Source organism: Athene noctua, chromosome 1, assembly GCF_965140245.1.
Source record: "Athene noctua chromosome 1, bAthNoc1.hap1.1, whole genome shotgun sequence".
Classification (NCBI taxonomy): domain Eukaryota; kingdom Metazoa; phylum Chordata; class Aves; order Strigiformes; family Strigidae; genus Athene; species Athene noctua.
The window spans coordinates 42,634,551-42,654,700 of NC_134037.1; the positions used below are offsets into that span (position 1 = coordinate 42,634,551).

At 44.3% G+C, this 20,150-nt stretch overlaps 2 protein-coding genes across 11 annotated transcripts in view; one reads left to right on the plus strand and one right to left on the minus strand.

The window, feature by feature from the left end:
- Positions 1–16,216, plus strand: part of ANKRD6 (ankyrin repeat domain 6) — a 114,260-nt gene extending 98,044 nt beyond the window's left edge. For 6 of the 10 annotated variants that reach the window (XM_074896029.1, XM_074896035.1, XM_074896030.1 and 3 more), the window contains 11 exons: positions 2,025–2,123; positions 3,173–3,271; positions 4,925–5,023; positions 5,253–5,330; positions 5,699–5,803; positions 6,050–6,187; positions 6,543–6,719; positions 8,729–8,881; positions 9,447–9,560; positions 11,308–11,650; positions 12,901–16,216. In XM_074896029.1, the coding sequence (XP_074752130.1) occupies positions 2,025–2,123; positions 3,173–3,271; positions 4,925–5,023; positions 5,253–5,330; positions 5,699–5,803; positions 6,050–6,187; positions 6,543–6,719; positions 8,729–8,881; positions 9,447–9,560; positions 11,308–11,650; positions 12,901–13,475 (1,980 nt within the window). In that variant the 3' untranslated portion in view covers positions 13,476–16,216. Of the gene's footprint in view, positions 1–2,024; positions 2,124–3,172; positions 3,272–4,924; positions 5,024–5,252; positions 5,331–5,698; positions 5,804–6,049; positions 6,188–6,542; positions 6,720–8,728; positions 8,882–9,446; positions 9,561–10,053; positions 10,204–11,307; positions 11,651–12,900 lie in introns of those variants that run through there. The other 4 variants (XM_074896033.1, XM_074896037.1, XM_074896034.1 and 1 more) reach the window with 4 other exon arrangements.
- A 1,099-nt stretch (positions 16,217–17,315) lies between these two features.
- Positions 17,316–19,435, minus strand: LYRM2 (LYR motif containing 2). Its single transcript, XM_074922933.1, has 3 exons — positions 19,307–19,435; positions 18,659–18,799; positions 17,316–17,723 (listed from the first exon to the last, which is right to left on the minus strand). The coding sequence occupies exons 1-3, from the start codon at positions 19,349–19,351 to the stop codon at positions 17,643–17,645; spliced, it is 267 nt and encodes an 88-aa protein (XP_074779034.1). The 5' UTR covers positions 19,352–19,435; the 3' UTR covers positions 17,316–17,642.
- Between the last annotated feature and the right edge of the window lie 715 nt (positions 19,436–20,150).

Sequence of the window (20,150 nt, forward strand, 5' to 3'; positions counted from 1 at the left end):
CCCATTCTGATTTTAAGAAAAATGAAGACCTTAAGTCTACTTAATCCCAAAATGGTTTCTCTGGTCTCTCAACTTTTTATGTTACTGACAACAAGACATAATCTTTCTGATAGCTTTTCTGGCAGCCAGAGCTGAGTGCCATGTGCAGGAGCACCCTACAGGCTGTTGACGTACACATGGGTGTTGTGTGATTTTTGGCTGGATGGGACAGATACAGGCTGCTAGATTTGTGAAACCCTGATAAGCAGCAAAAGATGGGAGGGGTTTGACTCTATATTGTCTGTAACTCCTGGTTAATACCTCCTGGGACTGATTGGGGAGCGCTTGTATGGATGCACTTCTCCAGCACAGCACCTTGAGCACAGTATATAAAAGAGCAATGCAATGGAAGATGGCTTCTATATTAAGTGAAATGAAGAGGCCAGACAAGACACCTGTGATTTTAACAGCAAGTCAGGCAGGCATTTGAGGAGTGGGACAACACATGGGTGGGTAGACCACCTGGGTAGCCATATTTCTCCTGTGCTGCAATCACCCCGGAGGTGCAGTTTATTTTCATTCAAGTTGGCTTAATAAAAACTTTTCTGCTGTGATAGATCATCCCATGAGATCAGTTGTAGCCTTCTTTTTAGATCCTCCATCAGTCTGTACATTTCCGTGAAGATTCAGCAGACCAGTGGAGACCCTCAGATCGGTACAACTCAGACCCACCCTGCCCGTCACAGAAGCTGGTGAGAGGTTTTTCACCGTGGGGGATTGGAGCCGGATGAGCCTGCTCTGTGAGCTCTGACCCCAGGCACCAGCACCATGATGACTTCTCCCAGCATTGAGATCCTCGCCCATCACCTCCTGCACAAGACTTCCCTGCCTTCCCACCAGGGCTGACCTTCCAAACAGCAAATGATAAAGACATTGCAGAGGCTTTTCAGAGATAAACCCAGGAGGGAAAAAAATTGGCATTTAAATGCAATTTAGCTGAGAAAGAAAATGTTCATGTCTGTTACCACTTAAAGACTACATTCAAGCCTGAAATAGTCTGTAACATGGAACTGAAGACCTAAGACCACATCTAAGAGTTGGCCTTTTGTAATTCAAACCCTACAGCTTTGATCTGTTTCTGAAATCACGGGGGACAAATGAAAGGATGTAATCAAGGTGAACAGGCAGCAGAGTAAGCATGGGAAATCTTTCTACCTGAGCTGATTCAATTTGTAGCTCCCAAGAGTCAAAACTCCAAACATTTTCAGGCCAACAAAAACTTCCAGAAAAACTTGTCAGACCAATAAAATTCTTCACAGTGTTAGAAAGACAATACACAAGCAAACTCTTCTTTGATTTCTGTCCATAAAAATTGCATGTCTGCTTCTTTCAGGAACCTTAGCATGTGATTCTCTGGGGCTTGGGTGGCTTATTTTTGCCAGTCTCCAGCCAAGATGAGAAGGGTATTCTTTCTGAACATTGAAGGTTCCCGATAGCCCAAAATCTGCACCCTGCCCTGTGAGAGCACCTACAGACCCAGCCAGACTTGGAGCTGGTTTGTGAAACAATCATAAACAGAAATGGTTGTGACCCTCGTCTGCCTAACACCCTGCAGCGGTTGCGGCTGTCTTTGCTTGAGATCAGAGCGCCATGCCATGGCAGCGTGTTTCTTTATATGTACATGGGTGAAACCTGAAACACGAGAATTATATTTCTTTAAATGAAATACTTGATAGTGCTGTTTTGATGTTAATGAACCAGACAGCTTCTAGACTCTTTGCTTCCTGCAAACAGACTTGAGCAATGTAGATATCATTTAGACTGTCCAGTTTCTACCTTTACTGTATCCCAGATAAATAATTTCCAGGATGAAGAGGGTATTTCAGTTTCCAGGTTCATTCATCTTATATCTTTGGGAAAAAAACAGCAACAGTTTCCCACCTCTGGGTAGATCTTCTTTTGGGAAGACCTGTGAGGTTTTATTTTTTTAATGGTTATGTCCAATTTCTAAATACAGCTTTTATATTTTCCTGTATTTCTCTAAGGCAGGTAACACACCTCTTCACCTGGCTTGCCAGAATAGCCATTCCCAGAGTACTCGTGTTTTGTTACTTGGAGGATCTCGAGCAGACCTCAAAAATAATGTGAGTTTTGAAAAGAACATGTTCGGTTTTGTGTGTCTTTGTTTTAGCTATATTGCTTTAACTTGTAGAAATACTCAGAAAAGCTTTAAGCTGTGATTTTTATTATAAATGCTATTGGAAAAAAAACACTAACAAAGCACTGTGTACATTATCTCCAGGAATGCTTTTGATAGGACTGAGTGATGGACTACTTGTACACATCTCTTGAGCCAGGATGACAGGAGCCAAAGTGGGTTTTGCTGTTACACAGACTGAGGCAGCTGGTCCTTTGCTGCTTTTTGGGGTCCTCATGTCCTGACCCACCGTCGTACAATTCTGCAAAAGGGCTCCTCTCTCAAAAAGACAGAAATATTAAAGGGGTTTTATGCCAGAGCAGTGAAAGTCTTCAGACCTGCCCTCACTGAGACAGATAAGATATACTGTGTGTCAGTCTGTTGAATGAGGTACATTCAAGCTGACTTCAATTTCAGACAGCTTTCCTCCTATTTTATAATGATTCTGCCATGACAAAGGGAAAGAAAAAAAATCTACAAAAGGAAGCCAGATGTTTTTGACCTTGCTCAGTGACAAGGTGGGCAGAGGCATACAGAAATGGAAACTCACGGGGCTCTGCTCCCAGCTCCCAGTCCCAGCGGCGCATGTGCCACCCCTCATGGGGACGCTTCTCTGGCCTCCGCTCCTCATATTTTCTTCATTATGTGCAGTTTCCAGATGACGTTGGTTTGCAGTTCAGAAAAACAGATTTAATGTAAAAATGTAAACCTGGTTTTGTAGTGCAATAAACCAGCATTTTATAATTCCAGTATTTCCCATCAGTGGTTAAAGAATTTGTACCCCCACCTTGCCTGAGCCCAGCTCTTGCTCAACCTTCCCACCCATGATAGTAGATTTTGGGCCACAGAGAAGACAGCATTGCTGTTCAGTGGTGGTGTGTGGCATTTACTGCTTTTTTTTGTTTGTTTAATAGGATTATTTCATCCCTGAACACCATGACAAGCACAAGCTTTCTTACTGCAATTACATGCTCAGAGTTTTGTTTCTGTTTGCAGGCAGGAGATACCTGTCTGCATGTGGCTGCTCGTTATAATCACTTGCCCATCGTTAGGGTGCTGCTCAGTGCTTTCTGTTCTGTCCATGAAAAGAACCAGGTCAGTGCATGAACCTCATTGCGACTCTGTGCCCTTTGCATATGGCTAGTTGTTGGGAAGAGGGATTCCTACCCAAGCAATCCCGTTTCACTCTGTTTCACTGTACCACCAAATGCCTGAGCTTTTAAGAGTAACCTTAAAGTAATGGCATATCAGTGGTTTATTATTTTGCCATCACATTTGCATCACTTCTTTAAAGCATTGTCTATTTATGAGGTTCTGCAGTTGTATGCTGCTGTAGAAGAAGGGTTTGGGACAGGAGTAGTAACATAGGGTCATGGCCATTACAGAGATATTGCACAACTCACTAATGTTCAGATGCTACAAAAATGTGAATTCTTTTGGAAGAGTTTTCTTTCTGCATTTTGCAGCAGAGGGAATTAAAAGGACGTAGAAGTGAAGAAAAAGTATGCTTTATATTCAGAGTAATGATCAGTCTAACCTAGGATTAATCGTAGAGTAGTAACTGTAGAGAAGTAATTGATTGCTGTACTTAAACCATAATCTAATTGGGTGGTAGAAGGGAATGGATTTAGTACATTAAAATGTGTTAAATCTGCTGAATAAACAGGTGATGTGGTGCTTAACCACATCACCTCATGTTCCTGAGAAATTTTCTACGTGCAGTTGAGGATCATAAAGATATTTTGTGATCTGTTTAATCTTGTTTCTTAGATATGAAATATTACAGCAAACAAAATGGGTTTCAGCATGTTAAATTTACTATGTAATTTTATTTGGAAACGAGTTTTTTTTAACTTGCAAACTGCACTACTGAATATTAAAATTAACTGGTGTGAACCTGGCCCAGAAGACACCCCTTTCCTTCATTCCCTAGCACTACCCAAAGTTGGTCCATTATTTGCACATATAATGATTTTATTTATGAATATGTCTCACCCAAACTATCAAGAAGCAATAGATTGCCACTGGTCTCGAGGAGATCTAATTTCTGAAGGCAAAATGCAAGGCAAAGGGGACAGGAGGGCATGATATACACATGTCTGGGCTGCCTTGAACAGCTGCTCTCTCTGTTACTGGTGCCCGAATCTGATCACAGCTGTCTTCACCTCACTGCATGGGGACAAGGGCAGGGCTGTGTATTAGTGCTGGACCCGGATCGCCTCCTGGCTTTGGTCCAGGAACTCTTTTTCTTGAGGAATCTCATGAAGAGAACACCAACCATCTCGATGCTGGTACTTATCTGATTGTTCCTGAGTAATGTGATACATGACCACCTGTGCACCAAATAATCAAACGTGCAAAAAAAAAAAAAACCGAGAGAGAAGGTTGTGGTGGGAAAACCGGTTCTGCCCTCAGATGTTGTATCTGTTTGCTGGCGGTAAAGCTGGGCTGTCTCCAAGCTGTGTCATGTATCACTTGGTTTAGTTAAACCAGATCACCAGTGCCCTAGCTGCATTTCTCAAAACTAGGTTGAAGCAGGTCCTTGCTCTGAAGCAGCTCCTTGCCCTCTCCTATCCCCTTCCTACTAACTCTGCTTTTTTTATTGACCAGGCCTTATTTAAGCTTAGTTGTTGCATCAGTAAGTGTAGGTCTTTTGACCTCTGAGCATCTTTTAGGAAGGTGTGATTTCTGCAGGGTGAGACCCAAGGACTTGTGTTACACGGTTGTTTTCTGCTTTTTAACTTGCAGGCAGGGGATACTGCGCTCCATGTAGCTGCTGCTCTAAATCACAGGAAGGTGGTTAAGCTGTTGCTGGAGGCAGGGGCTGATGCATCCGTTGTCAACAACGTAAGCAGGACGTGGTTTCTTCGGTATTCTGTATTAATGCAGGCTCCCTTCAACACTCTTGTGTTGGTAGAAAATATTTGGATGTAAGAGTTCAATTAAATCTGGGTAAATGAAAGCAGTTAGTCACATTACTCTTGTGCACAGAGAATGTGCTAACCTTGGGTGGAGAAATTCGACATTTCTAGTAGCTTGTGTTTTGAAGAAAGTGCCATTGTCTTTTTCTTCTCAGGCAGGTCAGACCCCTCTAGAGGTTGCCAGACAGCACAATAACCCTGAGGTGGCACTCCTCCTCACTAAAGCATCCCAGGTACGTTACAAATCTCTCCCCCCCAGACGTATGTATTCTGGTATGAGACCAGGCGCAATACCTGCCCAGCTCCTCCCTGTCACCCCTGTGTGAGGAGGGCTGGGCTTGGCTTGGCAACCGGCCTGAGGACATAGGAGGTGGCGCTCACCCCTCCAGGGTACAGCAAAGTGCCCTGATTTTGCTCTGTGGTGGTGTGTTTTCATGGCTGTAAACACCCACATTGCTTGGCCCATCAGCGTCCATCTGGCAGTGCGCTCTCCTTTATCAACTGCCTTTTAGATAGAGGTGAAAAAGGTCTGCTCTATTACTTGGCTTCTGCGGTAGGAAAGAGCGTGACATCACTGAGTAACAGTGTGGTCTGCCTTCAGGTCTCGCGCTTTAACCGTGGAAGAAGCCTGAGGAAGAAGAGAGAGAGACTGAAGGAGGAAAGGCGAGCTCAGTCGGTACCACGGGATGAAGTGGTACAGAGCAAGGTACAGCCCAGCATTACCAGCTGCATCTCCTGCGAGGAAGGAGTGTAAATAAAACCCATCAGGACTAAATCTGTTTGGAGCCATCTGCATGACCACAGCAGCTGTCTGAGGCAGTCTGTCATGCTTTGCTGCTAAAGAGTTGCCCACTCATGTGTGCAGAGCAGCTTAAAACTGGGAAGTTTAAGAAAAGGCACCATTTCCCCATCTCTGCAACTGCTCTGAACTCCCTGTCTTTGCTTCAAGCAGGGCAGCGTCTCAGCTGCTGATGACACGCCGAGCAGTGACCAGCCACCGCAGAGGAAGAACAATCTGAAGGATGAACCCCGGTCAACCTCCCCAGATCCCAGAGGGAAGAAGAGCAAAAAGAAAAAGCCAAAGGAAAAGGTATCGGTAGACTTAAAACAGCAGAGAAGGAGTTGCTGAGCAATAGTGCGGGTACCCCTTTGGCGTGTTTGGTGTGTGAGGGCAGCAGCCCTGCTGTGCTCATGGGGCAGAGGTAGTCTTCAGACAAAAATGATTTCTGGTGGGAAAATTCTGCTGTTGAGGGTCACAGGAACCAGAATTTGTGTGCAAATCTGGTTATTGTGCTGACAGCCACTGAGGTTGTTGCCAGCCACTAGACTGGTGTTTTAATCAGGTTTTTGCTGTAATTGTCACAATGGATTTGTCTCGTTCCCACCAGGAAGAGTTTACCGGGGGGGTCATAAATAGGGAAAATGTTCCTGTGTATTTTCTGCAGGTTTCAGCACTCTCGGACCCCATCTCCCCAGCTGATCAGCAGACACTCCCTCGGCCCCAGCAAAACGTGCCTAAGCGTAGAAGTAAACATCACTGCTCCTCTCCACCCCCTCCGCACGAGGTCCGAGCCTACCAGCTCTACACGCTCTACCGAGGGAAGGATGGGAAGGTGATGCAGGTGAGCCGGCCGCTGCCCTCGCGGAGGGAGATGCAGGGAGCAGCACTTGGGGCTGGGGCACAGTTAGCTAACCGATGGAAAACACGCTCGATTAACTGCACTCTAAGGGGTATGAAATCATGGCTTGTATTTCTTTTCCTTGTTTGGGCTTCAGCTGCGTTTTGGCCTGAAGTCTGGTAAACAATAAGCTGGTTTTGTGCATGTTAAAGAAGACATACTTAACTAGTTTTGAGCTACAAAGTACTTCTTTTTTGGAGATAAGTTATGAACAGCGATTGGAAATGACACTGAAACTTTTACGATATGCTTTGAACTATTAAGATTTCAGACAGGAAATGCAAAGAGCTTTCCCAAGGAAAATAAATGAGAGCAGTGTGTGAGCACTGAAGCTTGCTACCTAAACCAAGAGCTTGAGTATGCTTGATACATTTGGTTTAAGTTTCTTCTGTTTATTGCAACATGCCTTTGGGTATTCTAGGATTACTGGAGGCAGAAGCTGTACAGAAATTGGTTCACAAATAAACCTGGAGTTACCAGCTCATGTGCATTTATTCCAGTTTAGAGAATGATATTTTAGTCATTTTACTATGCAAGTATTTACTAGTGCACATTTATAAAAAAGCGTGAAAACAGTCAGCGAATTACCCTGTAGACATTGTAAACATCTACAGTGTTGTTTTAATATTGCCCTCCTGTACCTCTGGGAGGTCAGTCCTTTCGTTTCCTTATTTGCAAATTCAGCAGATTCTGAAGATCACTCAAGTCAGACTTCAAATTTTTACTGCCCATATTTTCCAACATCTTGCTGTGTAACGCTTGGGAAATTTCCAGACAGGGGGACTATGGGATTATCCTACTAGCAGACATCTATCAGACTAGCATCCAGGAAGGATGGAGGACCTGTCATATGTTAAAAGCAGCATCTCCCTGCCCCCAGGATCTGATGGTTGGAGGATGGCCAGTAGGAAGGACTTGGGGAGCAGGAATAAAGGTGCAGAGGGTAGATAGGATTTGTACACAAATCTAATCTATTCACAAAGATTAGTTTAATAGAGCTAGACTCCCCTATGGTATTTCCTGAAATACATGACACTCCTCTCTCCCCTTTCTTTTTGCTCCTCTGCTTTCTTTAATGCCCTCAGGCCCTGAATAGCAAACAGCATTTCTTAACCACATGTATTTCTGAAGCTTTCTCTAGTGCTCTGCAAACCACCCACCTTCCCCTGCCAGGGGAATAACCCTCAAGTTGTGAAACGGTACTTCAGGGCCAAAGGAGAGAGGAGTGTCATGCTCCTCTGCAGCCAGATTCAGAGCAACTGCTTTGGGCTCCTGACTCACCCCTCTGAAGGGAGCCAGTTTCTGCCTGGGGACTGCAGAGGTGATGAGGGAGCCTTTTGGGACCATCTCCCTGAGAGATTTCAACGTGGTCAGTGCAGCTCCCCTTGCAGAGGAGCCTTGGGGCGGTGTCACACAAGCCAAAGAAAGGCAGCAGTGTGCACAGCAGCTAAGGGTCAGCTGAATGCCAGCAGGGTGAAGGCAGGAGCTGTGAGACAGTGCCATACAGTACAAAAAAACCCCACATCATTGGCATTAGGTTAAAAAACAAATGCAGCCAAAACCCCCACACATCCACAAAATCCAGTCTTTTTTGTACAGTTCAGAATTGCGGTGTTGAGACGCACGGTACAGGCCCGTAATGTGGGATCCCCTTATACGGCGCACGGTACCACGACAGATGTGATCTGAGCTCCTTGCTGCTCGTAGCCCCAGCGAAATCCAACACTGCTGAGTGTTAGCATGTGTCCATATAAATCAGATCAATCCTCTTCTAGCCTGTGCTTTTCCAACTAATAGCCTATTTGCTGAGTTACTGTAAGATGTTACCAGGAGGGTGAGATATAGTACGTGGTACAGAGGAGCCCAAGACTGACTCAAGGAGGCTGTGGTAGTGTTCCAAGTACACTAAGAAGGCAGTGCAATGCAGCAAGTAAATGTGTTATTCCTTTCAGGCACCAATAAATGGATGTCGTTGTGAGCCCCTGATAAATAAACTGGAAAATCAGCTGGAGGCAACGGTAGAAGAGATAAAAGCTGAGTTTGGGACAGTACAGGATAAGATGAATGTTAAGCTGGGCCAGATGGAAAGCAAAACTCAACATCAAGTAAGAATAGGACCCAGCGGTCTGCTTGTCCACCTGACTGTTAGAAATATATCCTAAGCTTAATAAATATTTTCATTGTCATGATTTGTTTATTGCTTCTTGTGTTCTACAAACAAACCTGAAATCTAATACTCAAGACCAGGGAACTGTGACATTCCACAGGGATCTAAAGTTGCAAACTAGGGTCTTGAGAAAAACACCTTTAATTTGATAAGTGACTTATTAGACAAAAATCTAAAGTTCTTGAGGCCCTAAGAGGAAAACTTAAAGACAGAAGGCAGTCCTACAGCTGGTCGCTTCATCGTTGTATGAATTCTTTCTGAATTCTGTTTGCACTGAGATTTAAGATACTCTGAGTTATTTTTTATTTTTAATGTAATTGTTATTCATCACCAATTTTGTGATTGAACCTTTTTGCAAGCTACATCTAATTGTAGTTGGCAGGCATCCCTAGAAAAAAAAACTGGAAGACAGACTGTACTTTGACTTATAAGGTTCACATATGGGGGTTTTGTTTGGATTTTAACATGATCATCTCAGCTAAATTGTGGGTTTTTTTCCACAGCTCCGTGTTTTAGACAAGCTTATGGCTGAGCGGCTGTCCGCAGAGAGAACAGAGTGCCTTCACCGCCTGCAGCAGCACACTGAGCTGGAAAAAAATGAGGGGGAGAAACGGCAGGTAGGGCTTGAAACAGCTACTCCCTGTTAGCTCAGATGGATCAGCTCAAGAGTTTTGTTCCAGCAGGCAGAGAGAATATTGAAGATTTATCTCATCTGTTGAAACAGGCAAAAGAGCTTCCAAGACTGAATTATTTCTATCCACCTCCTTAATCTCTAAACCAAATTTATAAAGCCTTTGCATTAGAAGTGGGGAGTGTGGCATCCAGTCCAACTGTCATAATTTAACTTGGTGGGTCTGAAGTGTGAGATCTATAACAAAATATCTTTTTTCTAACATAGTGCTTTCCAAAAATTCCTACCGCTAAATTTTTAACAGTTATGCTTTCAGCTTTTGCTTCATTAAAGGACATCTGCAGGAACATCTGCAAATAGTAACAAAGGCTAAGATTTGTGGTGTTCCTTTTACTTCTCATCCATTTGGTTCTGTGCCCTGGGAGTCTCTCCCCTTCTTCTCTGTCTGATCGTATTTTTTTTTCCCCATGTATTAAAAGGCTGCAGTTCTTCCTTCTGACTTTGGCAACAGTGCACCATCTCCAAGCTGTGTATTACTGCCAATAGGCAAGTTCTTTTTGTATGCTTGTTTAACCAGCATTACTAGAAAAACTGTTCCCATAGAGATCCAGCTCTTGCCTGTCTAGCTTCTGCAAAAACTCACCATTAAAACAGAAATTTGTGTTTCTCCACTCACATGGCTAAATTTAAAATACAGTTAATTTTCTCATTATTGGTATTCTTCTAAGAATTGAGAAATACATTCTGTGCTAGTAAAATGTCATATAAGACCATTCCAAATCCTTGTTAAAAGACTGGCAGCTGTGATAATCCTAGCATAAACTACTGATCAAGATACTTCGGTCTAAGATCTGCAAAACACTTTTCTCCAAAGAAAAGTACTTACCAAACTAAGGCCGCTTTAGTTTTTCATTTCATAGCAAGAGACATAAGTATTATATTGGCTTCTGAATGTCTCAGCTTGTACTCTATCTCCTTGTAATGTCTATTTAAGAACTGAGATACTGGAGTGATACATTAGGGGAATTGAAATTACCATTGAGTGATATCAGCTGGAAGTTCTGTTGGGTCTAATTGAAACTACTGGAAAAACTGAGTTGGGCTTTACTAAATGCAGTGGCTAAATGTTCATGTGCATAGGAGGGCCACAGGAACTAAATTCATGATGTCATATGAACAAGAGGGTAAAAGAGCTACTCACATTTTAAATGATCACTGGCAAATGCCTCTGCAGCTGACACTTATTAAGCACCTTTGTAATTCGAAAGCTGTTAGTAATTTATCGTGGGCTCATCGTTATCACCAAATGAACAGAGGAGTAGATGTTGGTAATGGTGTTAAGCTGTGACTTAGAAGTGTCTAATTTGAATTTCACTCTTAAAAACTGGCAGCTTTGACAACACGAGATGTTCCTTGCACTTAGGAAGTGCCATTGACTGTATGATTAAACAAGTCATCCCTGATCAGAGTTGCATGTGAAGTACATTCAAATCTAAGTGGTGGGAGCTTGGACTAAAGAGGGTGCCTTTCATTAGCTAATGCATAGTTATTCATCTTTTTCTGATTTGCAGTCCTTTATTTCCAGTGGCAGCATGCACATCTGTACAGGGAGTCTAAGCCTGCAGATTCAAAGAGAAGCTTGCTTCTCTTTGTCTCTGCCACACGTCCTCAGCAGCCCAGGAACCATAGGATCTAATCAGAGGATCATCTAATTTGCAGTCTCTTTCTCATAGATTTCCTTGGTTGATGAGCTAAAGACTTGGTGCCTCTTGAAGATTCAGAATCTGGAGCTCAAGCTTTCTGGTGATTCCAGGTCATCAAGACCAAAATCAACTTTGTCCACTTGTGAGTCTCTCACTGAGACCCTGGATACTGAGAACAACCCCCACAGTACCAAGGACTGTAAAGCCAACCAGCCCGTGCTGCAGTCAGAGGGCTCCCACCAGCATTCCTATATCACGCTTCCAAACAGCCTCTCAGAAGATGGGGGAAGGAGCAGAATCCAGATGCCAGAACAGAGCTTTGGGCAACATTTTTGCATTCAACAAGACGGTGCGTCGGGTACAACCTTGTCAGGTACTTAGATGTCATATTCATTCAAAAGTTAGCTCATTAACTGAGGGATACTTGTATTAATACCACAGATATTAATTATGGCTGTGTGCTTTACCCCATCCAGCTGCCTAACGTCTTGGGATTAGAATATAGTTAAAGGCAGACACTGGGAGTATTTGAAGACGTGACTGGGTGTAATTCTGCTGACTCTTTATGGTGCTTCCCTGTCACTGTGCCTTTGAAGCCAGGTCCTTTGATGCTTTGAATAACTCTATTTTCTGAAATTTCTCCGGCTTCCGAGTGAGAATTGCTCCCACCTTGTTGTCTGCCAGGAAGGTGTGCAAATGATCCAAAGTCTGCTGAAGAAAGTGTATTTAGTTCTTTCCAGATGCATGGAACCTATAATGGCAGGGTGCAGGGATGTGAACCTGAAATACTCATTTCCCTGGTTAATGTTCAGACTGCAAGGATATAGAATAAAACTCTCAGTTTTTCCTCTTTTCTTGAACCAAAGTCTGTTTAATTATTAATTCATCTGACAAGAAAAAAAAATAGCTGATAACACTGAAGCCCACTCAGGGATCAAGGCCATCTGAAGATACAGTTCAAGGCACCTCTCTGTGCTTGGCCAGCAAAGCTTTTGAGGGGGGGGGGGGGGGAAAAAAAAAAGAGATAAGCAGAATGAGCATGTCTCTACAGCCAAGGAGAATGCTGTTGAAACCCCAGACTGCTATAAAATACACTGTATATGCCCCCCGCCGCCACCACCACTATGCAAAGAACAGACATGGACATGGGTACCCTGTCAGACTAGAAAGGCAGAAGACCACACAAGAGAGCTTGTGGTAGCACGAGCATGAGCTATACTGCATTGAACAGTTCAGGAACATCAAAATGTGTGACCTTTGCAAAAATGAGTGGGGCTTCAAGTTTTGTAGAAGCAGGGGGTTCGTAAATATCAGCAGATGTAAACTACTTTGGGAATCCAGCCTGATATGTTACATGATCTTCTGATGAAGTCCTTTGTTGTCAGTCTGTAGTCCCACAGCCGCAATGCAGTGTCTCTCTGCCTCAGCCAGCTTTTCTCTTCTAATGACTCTTTATTATATCCCCTGACTGTGAAGATGCAATGAACTAGTATAATCCTCTACACTGTACACACAGCACTGTACACAGGAAACCCCACCATTCATCGAACGATGAGGATTTCTGAATGCTAAAATAAATGCCCAGAGCTTTTCTAAATACATATGTATATTTTTATTCTGTAGGTACTGAGCAACAGTTAATCGTTGGTGGACCACTTTCTTCTTCTGCCGCTGCCCAAGATGTCAGGCCAAAGGACAAAGCTGTTAGTGCCAGCACGTTCCACAGGTTCCAGCAGGACCTGCCCTCCTCTGAGCTTTTGGGCTCCAAATTAAGACACGTTAAGGTTCAAGCTGCTTTGCAGCCCTTGACTGAACCTACAAAGACTGAACCACAGAGTGGCTACTTCATCGACAAAGGAACTCAGACAAAGAAGTCCAGCAAAAGCGGGCAGTCAAGGCACAGAGCTCCGCACCACGCCGGGGCCCATCAGAGCCAGGAGCAGCAGCCCTCGGGCCTGCCTGCGGGACAGCCACCTGCCCCTCCGCTCAGAGACACCTCCCAGGCTCTGGAGATAACACAGTACTTCTTCGAGGCTGTTTCCACGCAGATGGAGAAGTGGTATGAACGGAAGATAGAAGAAGCCCGGTGCCAAGCTAATCAGAAAGCGCAGCAAGACAAAGCTGTGCTCAAGGAGCATATTAAAAGCTTAGAAGAGGAGCTCAGCAAATTAAGGACTAAGGTGCAGAAAGAGAGCTAGCATCGACCAAGCAGGTAAAGACAAGCAGCAGGACTCATTTTGGAACCTGCTGTACAGGAATCTGGAATGTTGATAGATATATTTGTAGTGCCTGTTATATAAAAAAAAAAAAAAGCTCTTTTTCCAGAGTAGGAACTCCAGAACTAAGGAGAATTCATATGCAGACTGTACTGATGACAATGAAATGCTGCAGATCAGATCCTTTCTTTGTTATTTCCAAGAGTCCGTTAAATATTGCACTCTCAATTTCCAGGTGCTGCTTGAAAACAAACTGCATTAGAAACCAAAACTGCTTTCTGAAAAGGGAATTTCCTTATTTCCACGTAGGTTGTGCGTGGCTAGAGGGTTCCACTGTATGCTACATGTAAACACATGGTGATACCAATACTGAAATAAATCCAGGATGCTTGAGAGTTTTTGAAAAATTCCTCAGTGATGAAGGGCTACTGATGCTATTTTGGATACTCCCCACGGCCTCTCTCTAGTCACTGGAGAGAAGCTACAGAACCAACTCAAATGACAAGCCCACGTAGGTGACAGGAGCAGGCTTCCAGCTGGGAGAGGTCAGGCTCCCAGGGAGTGAGATGCTAAGGTGAGTTATCCCCTTAGGTACAGAGGCTTCAGTTGCTGCTTTGCTTTTCTGTTTTACATTATTAAAACAAATGCTAAAATACATTTTTTTTTTTTTTTTTTTTTTTAATGGTGTCTTGGTTGCAAAGCTCTTGGTGGTTACAAGGCTGTTGGGGCTGTACTCCAGTAATCTGACTGAGAAGTTTTGTTTGGGACATGGATGGCTCTACTTGTTAGGTATAATTTTAATATAAAATCTTTTTCCTTCAAGCAGCAAATGGCTGAATTCTCTACTACTGAAGAAGCTTGAAAAGAATCCTTTATATAAAGAAGTGAAAGCTTGGCTCCCCATACTCAAATGTTTCTTTTTTTGCAGAGTCAGGATTTTCTCCCAGACACCTTGTCCAGACTGTGTTCCTTTGTTCCTCTGAATGATTCTTCTGGTTTTTTTTCTTGTTATCTCTTAAAAAGAGACCAGACCCTGGTGAGTCTGCAGGTCTTGGAACTGGTTTCACCAACAGTCCCATAAAACAGAGCTCAAGAACATTTTAGAGTTTTTACAGATGTGTTTTCTTATAAAATCAAAACTTACAATGGCCACTGTTGCCCAGGCTGACAGACTCCAAATCAACCAGAGACACTGTAACTTGTTGCATCTGTATCCATTTAGGGTTTCCTCCTTATACCTCTGAGAAGGTTCCACCAGATTCTGTAGAAAAGTTTACTTAACAGGTCATGACAGAACAATTGTTGAAAAACAATTCAAACACAGGATAGTACTGTTATGCCAAGGAGATTTTCTTCTGTACTGAGGAGCCCTAAAATCAATACAAAATACAGTATTGAAGACACCATTGACTAATTAGTAATTAAGCTTCTCTCTTCTTAGAAGATGTATAAAGCAAAGAAAATTGTATTATATAACAATATTTTTAAAGTTACTATTAATGCACTATCAAGACAAGTGTATCTGCTGTTATGAAAGTACTAGTTTTATTGCTCTGACTTCTGTAGTCTAATATAGACACTTTCATATGTTTACAGGTATGTTTAAGCTACTGTAGGAATGCAGAAGCATGCTATTTAAGTTTTGTATCACCTTGATAAAGTGAATGTTTTGCCATCCAATTAAAGTTAAGTGTTGCTCAGAAGTCTGTGGTGTAATGTTTTCTAGCCAGAGACAATGGACAAAATGCCCTCACTTGACTCAAAAGGGAAAGCAGAAAGTTGGACTTCAACTTCTAAGCTTTTGCGTTCGTGGCTATAAAAGATGGAAACCAGGTCTGCTGGCTGTCCCGAGGGAGGCTGCAGGGAGTGATGGCCATTCGTTAGCTGATGCACACACCCACCATTTCAGAAGTTACTGGCACAGGGCTGAGTGTGCAGCTGATCACACACACCCTCGAGCTTGCACAGGTGCAAGGGAAACTTTAGAAAGACTCTGGATTTAGCTCATCAACTTCACATACAAACTGCACTACCAAGGTAGCCATTGGAGCACTAACGTAAGACACTAACTTGGCTGCAGAGTACCATTTTCAGAAGGTTTCTGAAGCCAAGTGTACTGTAAAATAAAGGGAGGCATTTTCTGCTAATGCCTTTTTACTCCCTGCTGTTGTCCTCCCTCCTTCAAAGCTACTAGAGTTGAAGGAATTCTTTATAAAATACCTCTATTTTGGAGTACCAAACTACACTTGGATTCCTAAAAGCTTCTGGCAGGCACTTTTATCTCAACAAGCCCACAAAGCTGCAGAGATCAGAGGCAGCAGCACTCATGACGCCAGGGGCTGTCCAGGGCCTTGCCTGTGAAGATCCACTGCTGGGTTATGTGGCCACAACCTAGAAACGTACAAACTGGTGTCAGGGGAGCAATGCAGACTCAGGGCTCCGTGGGGAGAGGCTCCTAATTAAGGAGCAGAAATCAAACCACTGGCTGGAAGGAAAAGGAAGGCTACATGTGAGAACAAACCAACACTGATTATGGCTTTGTTTAGTCCAAGTTCCTTTCTAAACAGTGTTTTCTGGTAACGTGAAAAGCCAATCCCCAGCACACCAATGTTCTGTCAATGTATTCTACCAGAAAATGTTAACAAAATTTAGATTTTTAACAAAATATTTAGACATACATATTTTTTACTGACTGATCAGAAGCTCAACGGTTTCTGTCTACAAACCAGAACTCTTAACAGCCTCACTGGTTGTCTGAGCCACATCCTTTACTGCAAAGATAAATAAGCATATAGGAAAGGATCCTACAATGACTTTCAGAAAAAGAATTAGTAAGAAAAAAAGGCATTCTTTCCGATTAAGCAGCAGCTCTTTGCAAAGCAGCTTTGCTGAAGTATGTAGCTTGGAAGACTTCATTTGGCTCCAGCAAGTAGCATACCTGCTGCTCCAGAGTGGGGTCTTTCTTCCCTCCTGTAGCCTGAAAGGGGAATATGGTCCTGTCCTGTCCTTTGTGCCAGCAGTGGACATGCTGTGAGGCCGTCCAGCTTGCAGAAAGCCTCCTGGGCAAGGGGAGATGGCTCCCCCAGTGAATTCAGAGCAGAGGGGGAGAGGGAAGGGTTCCTGCATCCACTGAAACCACAACCTCAATTGCACACAGCTACTGGACAGTCAGGAATCTATCTACTGCTGTCTATTTATGCTGGGCCTTTATAAACTGTATGGGGGGGAAAATAAAAAATATACTGCAATTTACAGGAAGGTAATGGGTTCTTAGGCATTGGAATGGACTGCCCAGGGATGTGGTGGAGTCCTCATCCTTGGAGGTGTTTAACAGTAGAGTCAACATAGTGCTGAGGGATCTGGTGTATTTGGGAACTGCCAGGTTAATGGTTGGACTGGATGATCTTCAAGATCTTTTCCAACCTAGACAATTCTGTGATTCTGTGTAAGACAGCTGCAAGCTAACAAAAGTAGAGTAATACAACATTTGGAAAAAACAGACCACAATATTTGAGGTTAGTATTTTCTGTCCATAATTCTACTTTATATTGACTTTTAAACACTAACTTGAAGGTACCTCCCGTTAACTTGGTAATAACTGTTTCTGGGGCTAAAATATCTTACATATAGACCTGCCCTTTTAAGTTTTATTCAGCTATAACTGAAAATCAGTATCTACATACAGAACATTTTCCTAATGTTTTGTGTGTTTGTTTTGAGCCCCTGTTTATCTCAAATGCTTTTTTAATCCCAAATTTTGGTAAAAATCCTTAGCACAGTACAGAAAGAGCTGTTACCACTTAAGAGTTGCCACAATAGAAAACAGACAAAATAATATGGTTTATATTTATTTTCCATTTCCCTGGCATAACACTGCTGTTGTAATTTTTGGTGCTTTCTGCCTTTCCCATAGCATGTGCTACATCATCCATTCATCTCTTTACAGTCCTTCGTGTCTGAGCGATTTCCATGTGGGACGGTAATAAAACCAAGAAAAGGAAGGTGAAAAAGCAAACAAAAACCCACTGTGGTAGGTTCCACCTTCAGACATTACCAGGTTGTCAGCAAAGGCTGCTATTATAACCACATTCTGGAAAAAACCTATGTTGTTCACAGCAGATGGAAGTCCAGCTGTCAACAAACTTAAGATCAAGATTTTGCCAGTTTAATTGTTCTCTGAAGTTCCTGAAGTTGCATGTTGCCTTGAGTAATCATCATCCTGATTGCATCCTGTAGAATGAAACTGAATTTACTGAACATCTGTACACAGCACAGGTTTTACACAAGCACGCAGATTTTAACACATTAAAATACATGCAATTCTTACCAGCACTATTGTGACTTTTGTCTGACACAAAGCTGTAGTCACTGAGATGGTCAAAAAGCAGGTGAATAAATTAATTAATTTTCTCCAATTCCTTAACGATGTGTTTGGGGGCTGGTTATGGCTTTGCTTTATAACTTACTTTTGAATTGGACCCAAACTCCTATTAATGTTTTCTTCATGCCTCTGTCTGCTGCCTTTGCAAGTAAGTAGTGATAAGTTCACATGGACATTACGATGCCAGGTGTTTTATGGAGCAAGTGGATGCTTCTCTCAATGTTGTTTTTATCTAAATAAATTTTATGCTTTGTCTGCATAATGCAGCTACCAATTTCTTGAGCGCTGACTAGAAAAAGGAACAAACTATAAAGCAGAGGACAGGAGACATACAAGAAATGTAAACGTTTCTGCATTTCATACAGGCTTCATATCTACAACCATCCAATTTGACTGTGTTCAGCTTGAATATAGTTGAAATGAAAGATAAAAAAAGAAGCTGTAGAAAGCTTGACCATTAATATGTTAGTTGTCATATTATTCAATAAATTTTTTCTTATTTGTGGTTTGAGTAAGCACGATTTGCTTGGTTTTTAGCTTTTTATTTCCAGATTATTATCTGGACATCAGAGTAACATTGCTACTGCCAAGGGGAGGGGGTGGGGTGTGTGTGTGATAATATTTTGAGATGCTGAATTATTTCTTCACATAAATGCTCCTTAAGAGAAAATAACAGGGGACTCTTCACCAGCCTAGAAGGGACACCTACAGCACAAGCACACCAGGACAGTATGCTGATCATTCCCCAGGGCAGGCGCTCGGGGTTGGGAGCCCTGATCCTCACCTCTTCTGTAGCATCTTTATTTCTCCTGAATTCCTCCCTGGCCCAGTCCTTCAGATAGTGACGATCTGCTTCAGCAGGGACGTCGCGAATAGCCCGCAGGATCTTCCTATATAACTGAAGAACCTGCTGTCGCCTCAGGAACTGGGAAGGAGAGAGTCAAGTCCATCCGCTGTGCCAGGACACTCCGCCGAAAGCTGTGCCCTCGCGGCTTTGCTTTGAGGGACATTTAAACCAACCCCAGGTTCCCCCGTCGCTTTTCCTAAAAGATGCAGTATTGCCGTGGATCCCCGCCCGAGACGTTTACACTTCACACGGGGGCACACGCCGCGTGTGGGGCGCGTTCTGGTGCCCAAGGCTAGCAGTGCGCACCGAAAGCAGCGTGCCAAGGGCGGCTGCCAGCCCACCCTCAGGCCACCGCCCGCCCGCCGCGGCCCACCGCGCAGCTCCCGCCGACCGCCCGCTCCCCTCCGCCATTTGCCACCGAGGCCGGGGGGCCCTGTGGGGACGGCGGCTGCCGGGGGGCGGCGGCAGCCCGGGGGAGAGCGCGGCCCCCTCAGCCCGGCACGGCACGGCGGGGGCCCCCGCGGGGCCAGCGCCGCCACCCCCCGCGCCGGGCGGGCGAGAGGCGGCCTCAGCGCCCGCTCGTACCTGCTTCAGGGAGAGCGCGCCCGGCGGGAGGCGGCGGGCGGCCATGACGCGCAGCTCCGCCCCGCCCGCCGCCGCCGAGCCCTCCCCGGGCCGCGGGGAGGGGGTGGAGACGGGCGGCACGGGCGGCCACTTCCTCGGCCTAGGGCTGGCGAGAGCCCGCGGTGAGGGGCCCCTCATGCCGAGGGGGCAGAGCTGCGCGGGGGACAGCACCCCCAGCACACAGGGAGGCTGGTCGGCGCCGGGCTCGCTCGGCCTTTGAGGCGGCCGCCTCGCTTCTCTGCTGCCAGCAAACCCAGAAGCCGTGGGGGCCCGGCCCCCAGAGCAACCGCGGAGCCAAACCCGGAGCCAGAGCCCCGGCTCCATGCTCGCCCGCGGCGGAACCGAGCCCTCCCGTCGGGGCCTGGGGAAACCGGAGGTACTTTGGTCAAAACCACCAGAAATTTTACCACAGTAACCGGAGGCTGTGAAGAGAGACGGGGGGGGTGTGCATTCCTGTTCCTCACCCGTTTTAGTTCTTCCAAAACTGCAACCAAGCTCCAGCAACACTGCATTTCAGAGAAGCTTTGGTGCAAGGCCTGTGCTTTGAAGATTGATGTCGCTATAAAACTAAAATATTTAACTGTAGGATTAAATTAAAACAGCAGTAAGATCTAGAAGTCATTTGAACTACTTTTTGCATCGTTCAAAATGCTCACACAGTGCAAGGTCTTGGTAAGTTTCTGGCCTGCAGAGAAAAACAGTTAACTGATGCCTTTCATTTCTACGTTACTTACTCAGGGTTTCTTTGTACCAAACAGTGCAAGCCTTTTGTTAATTACAGAAAAAACCCGTGGTTTGTTTAAAT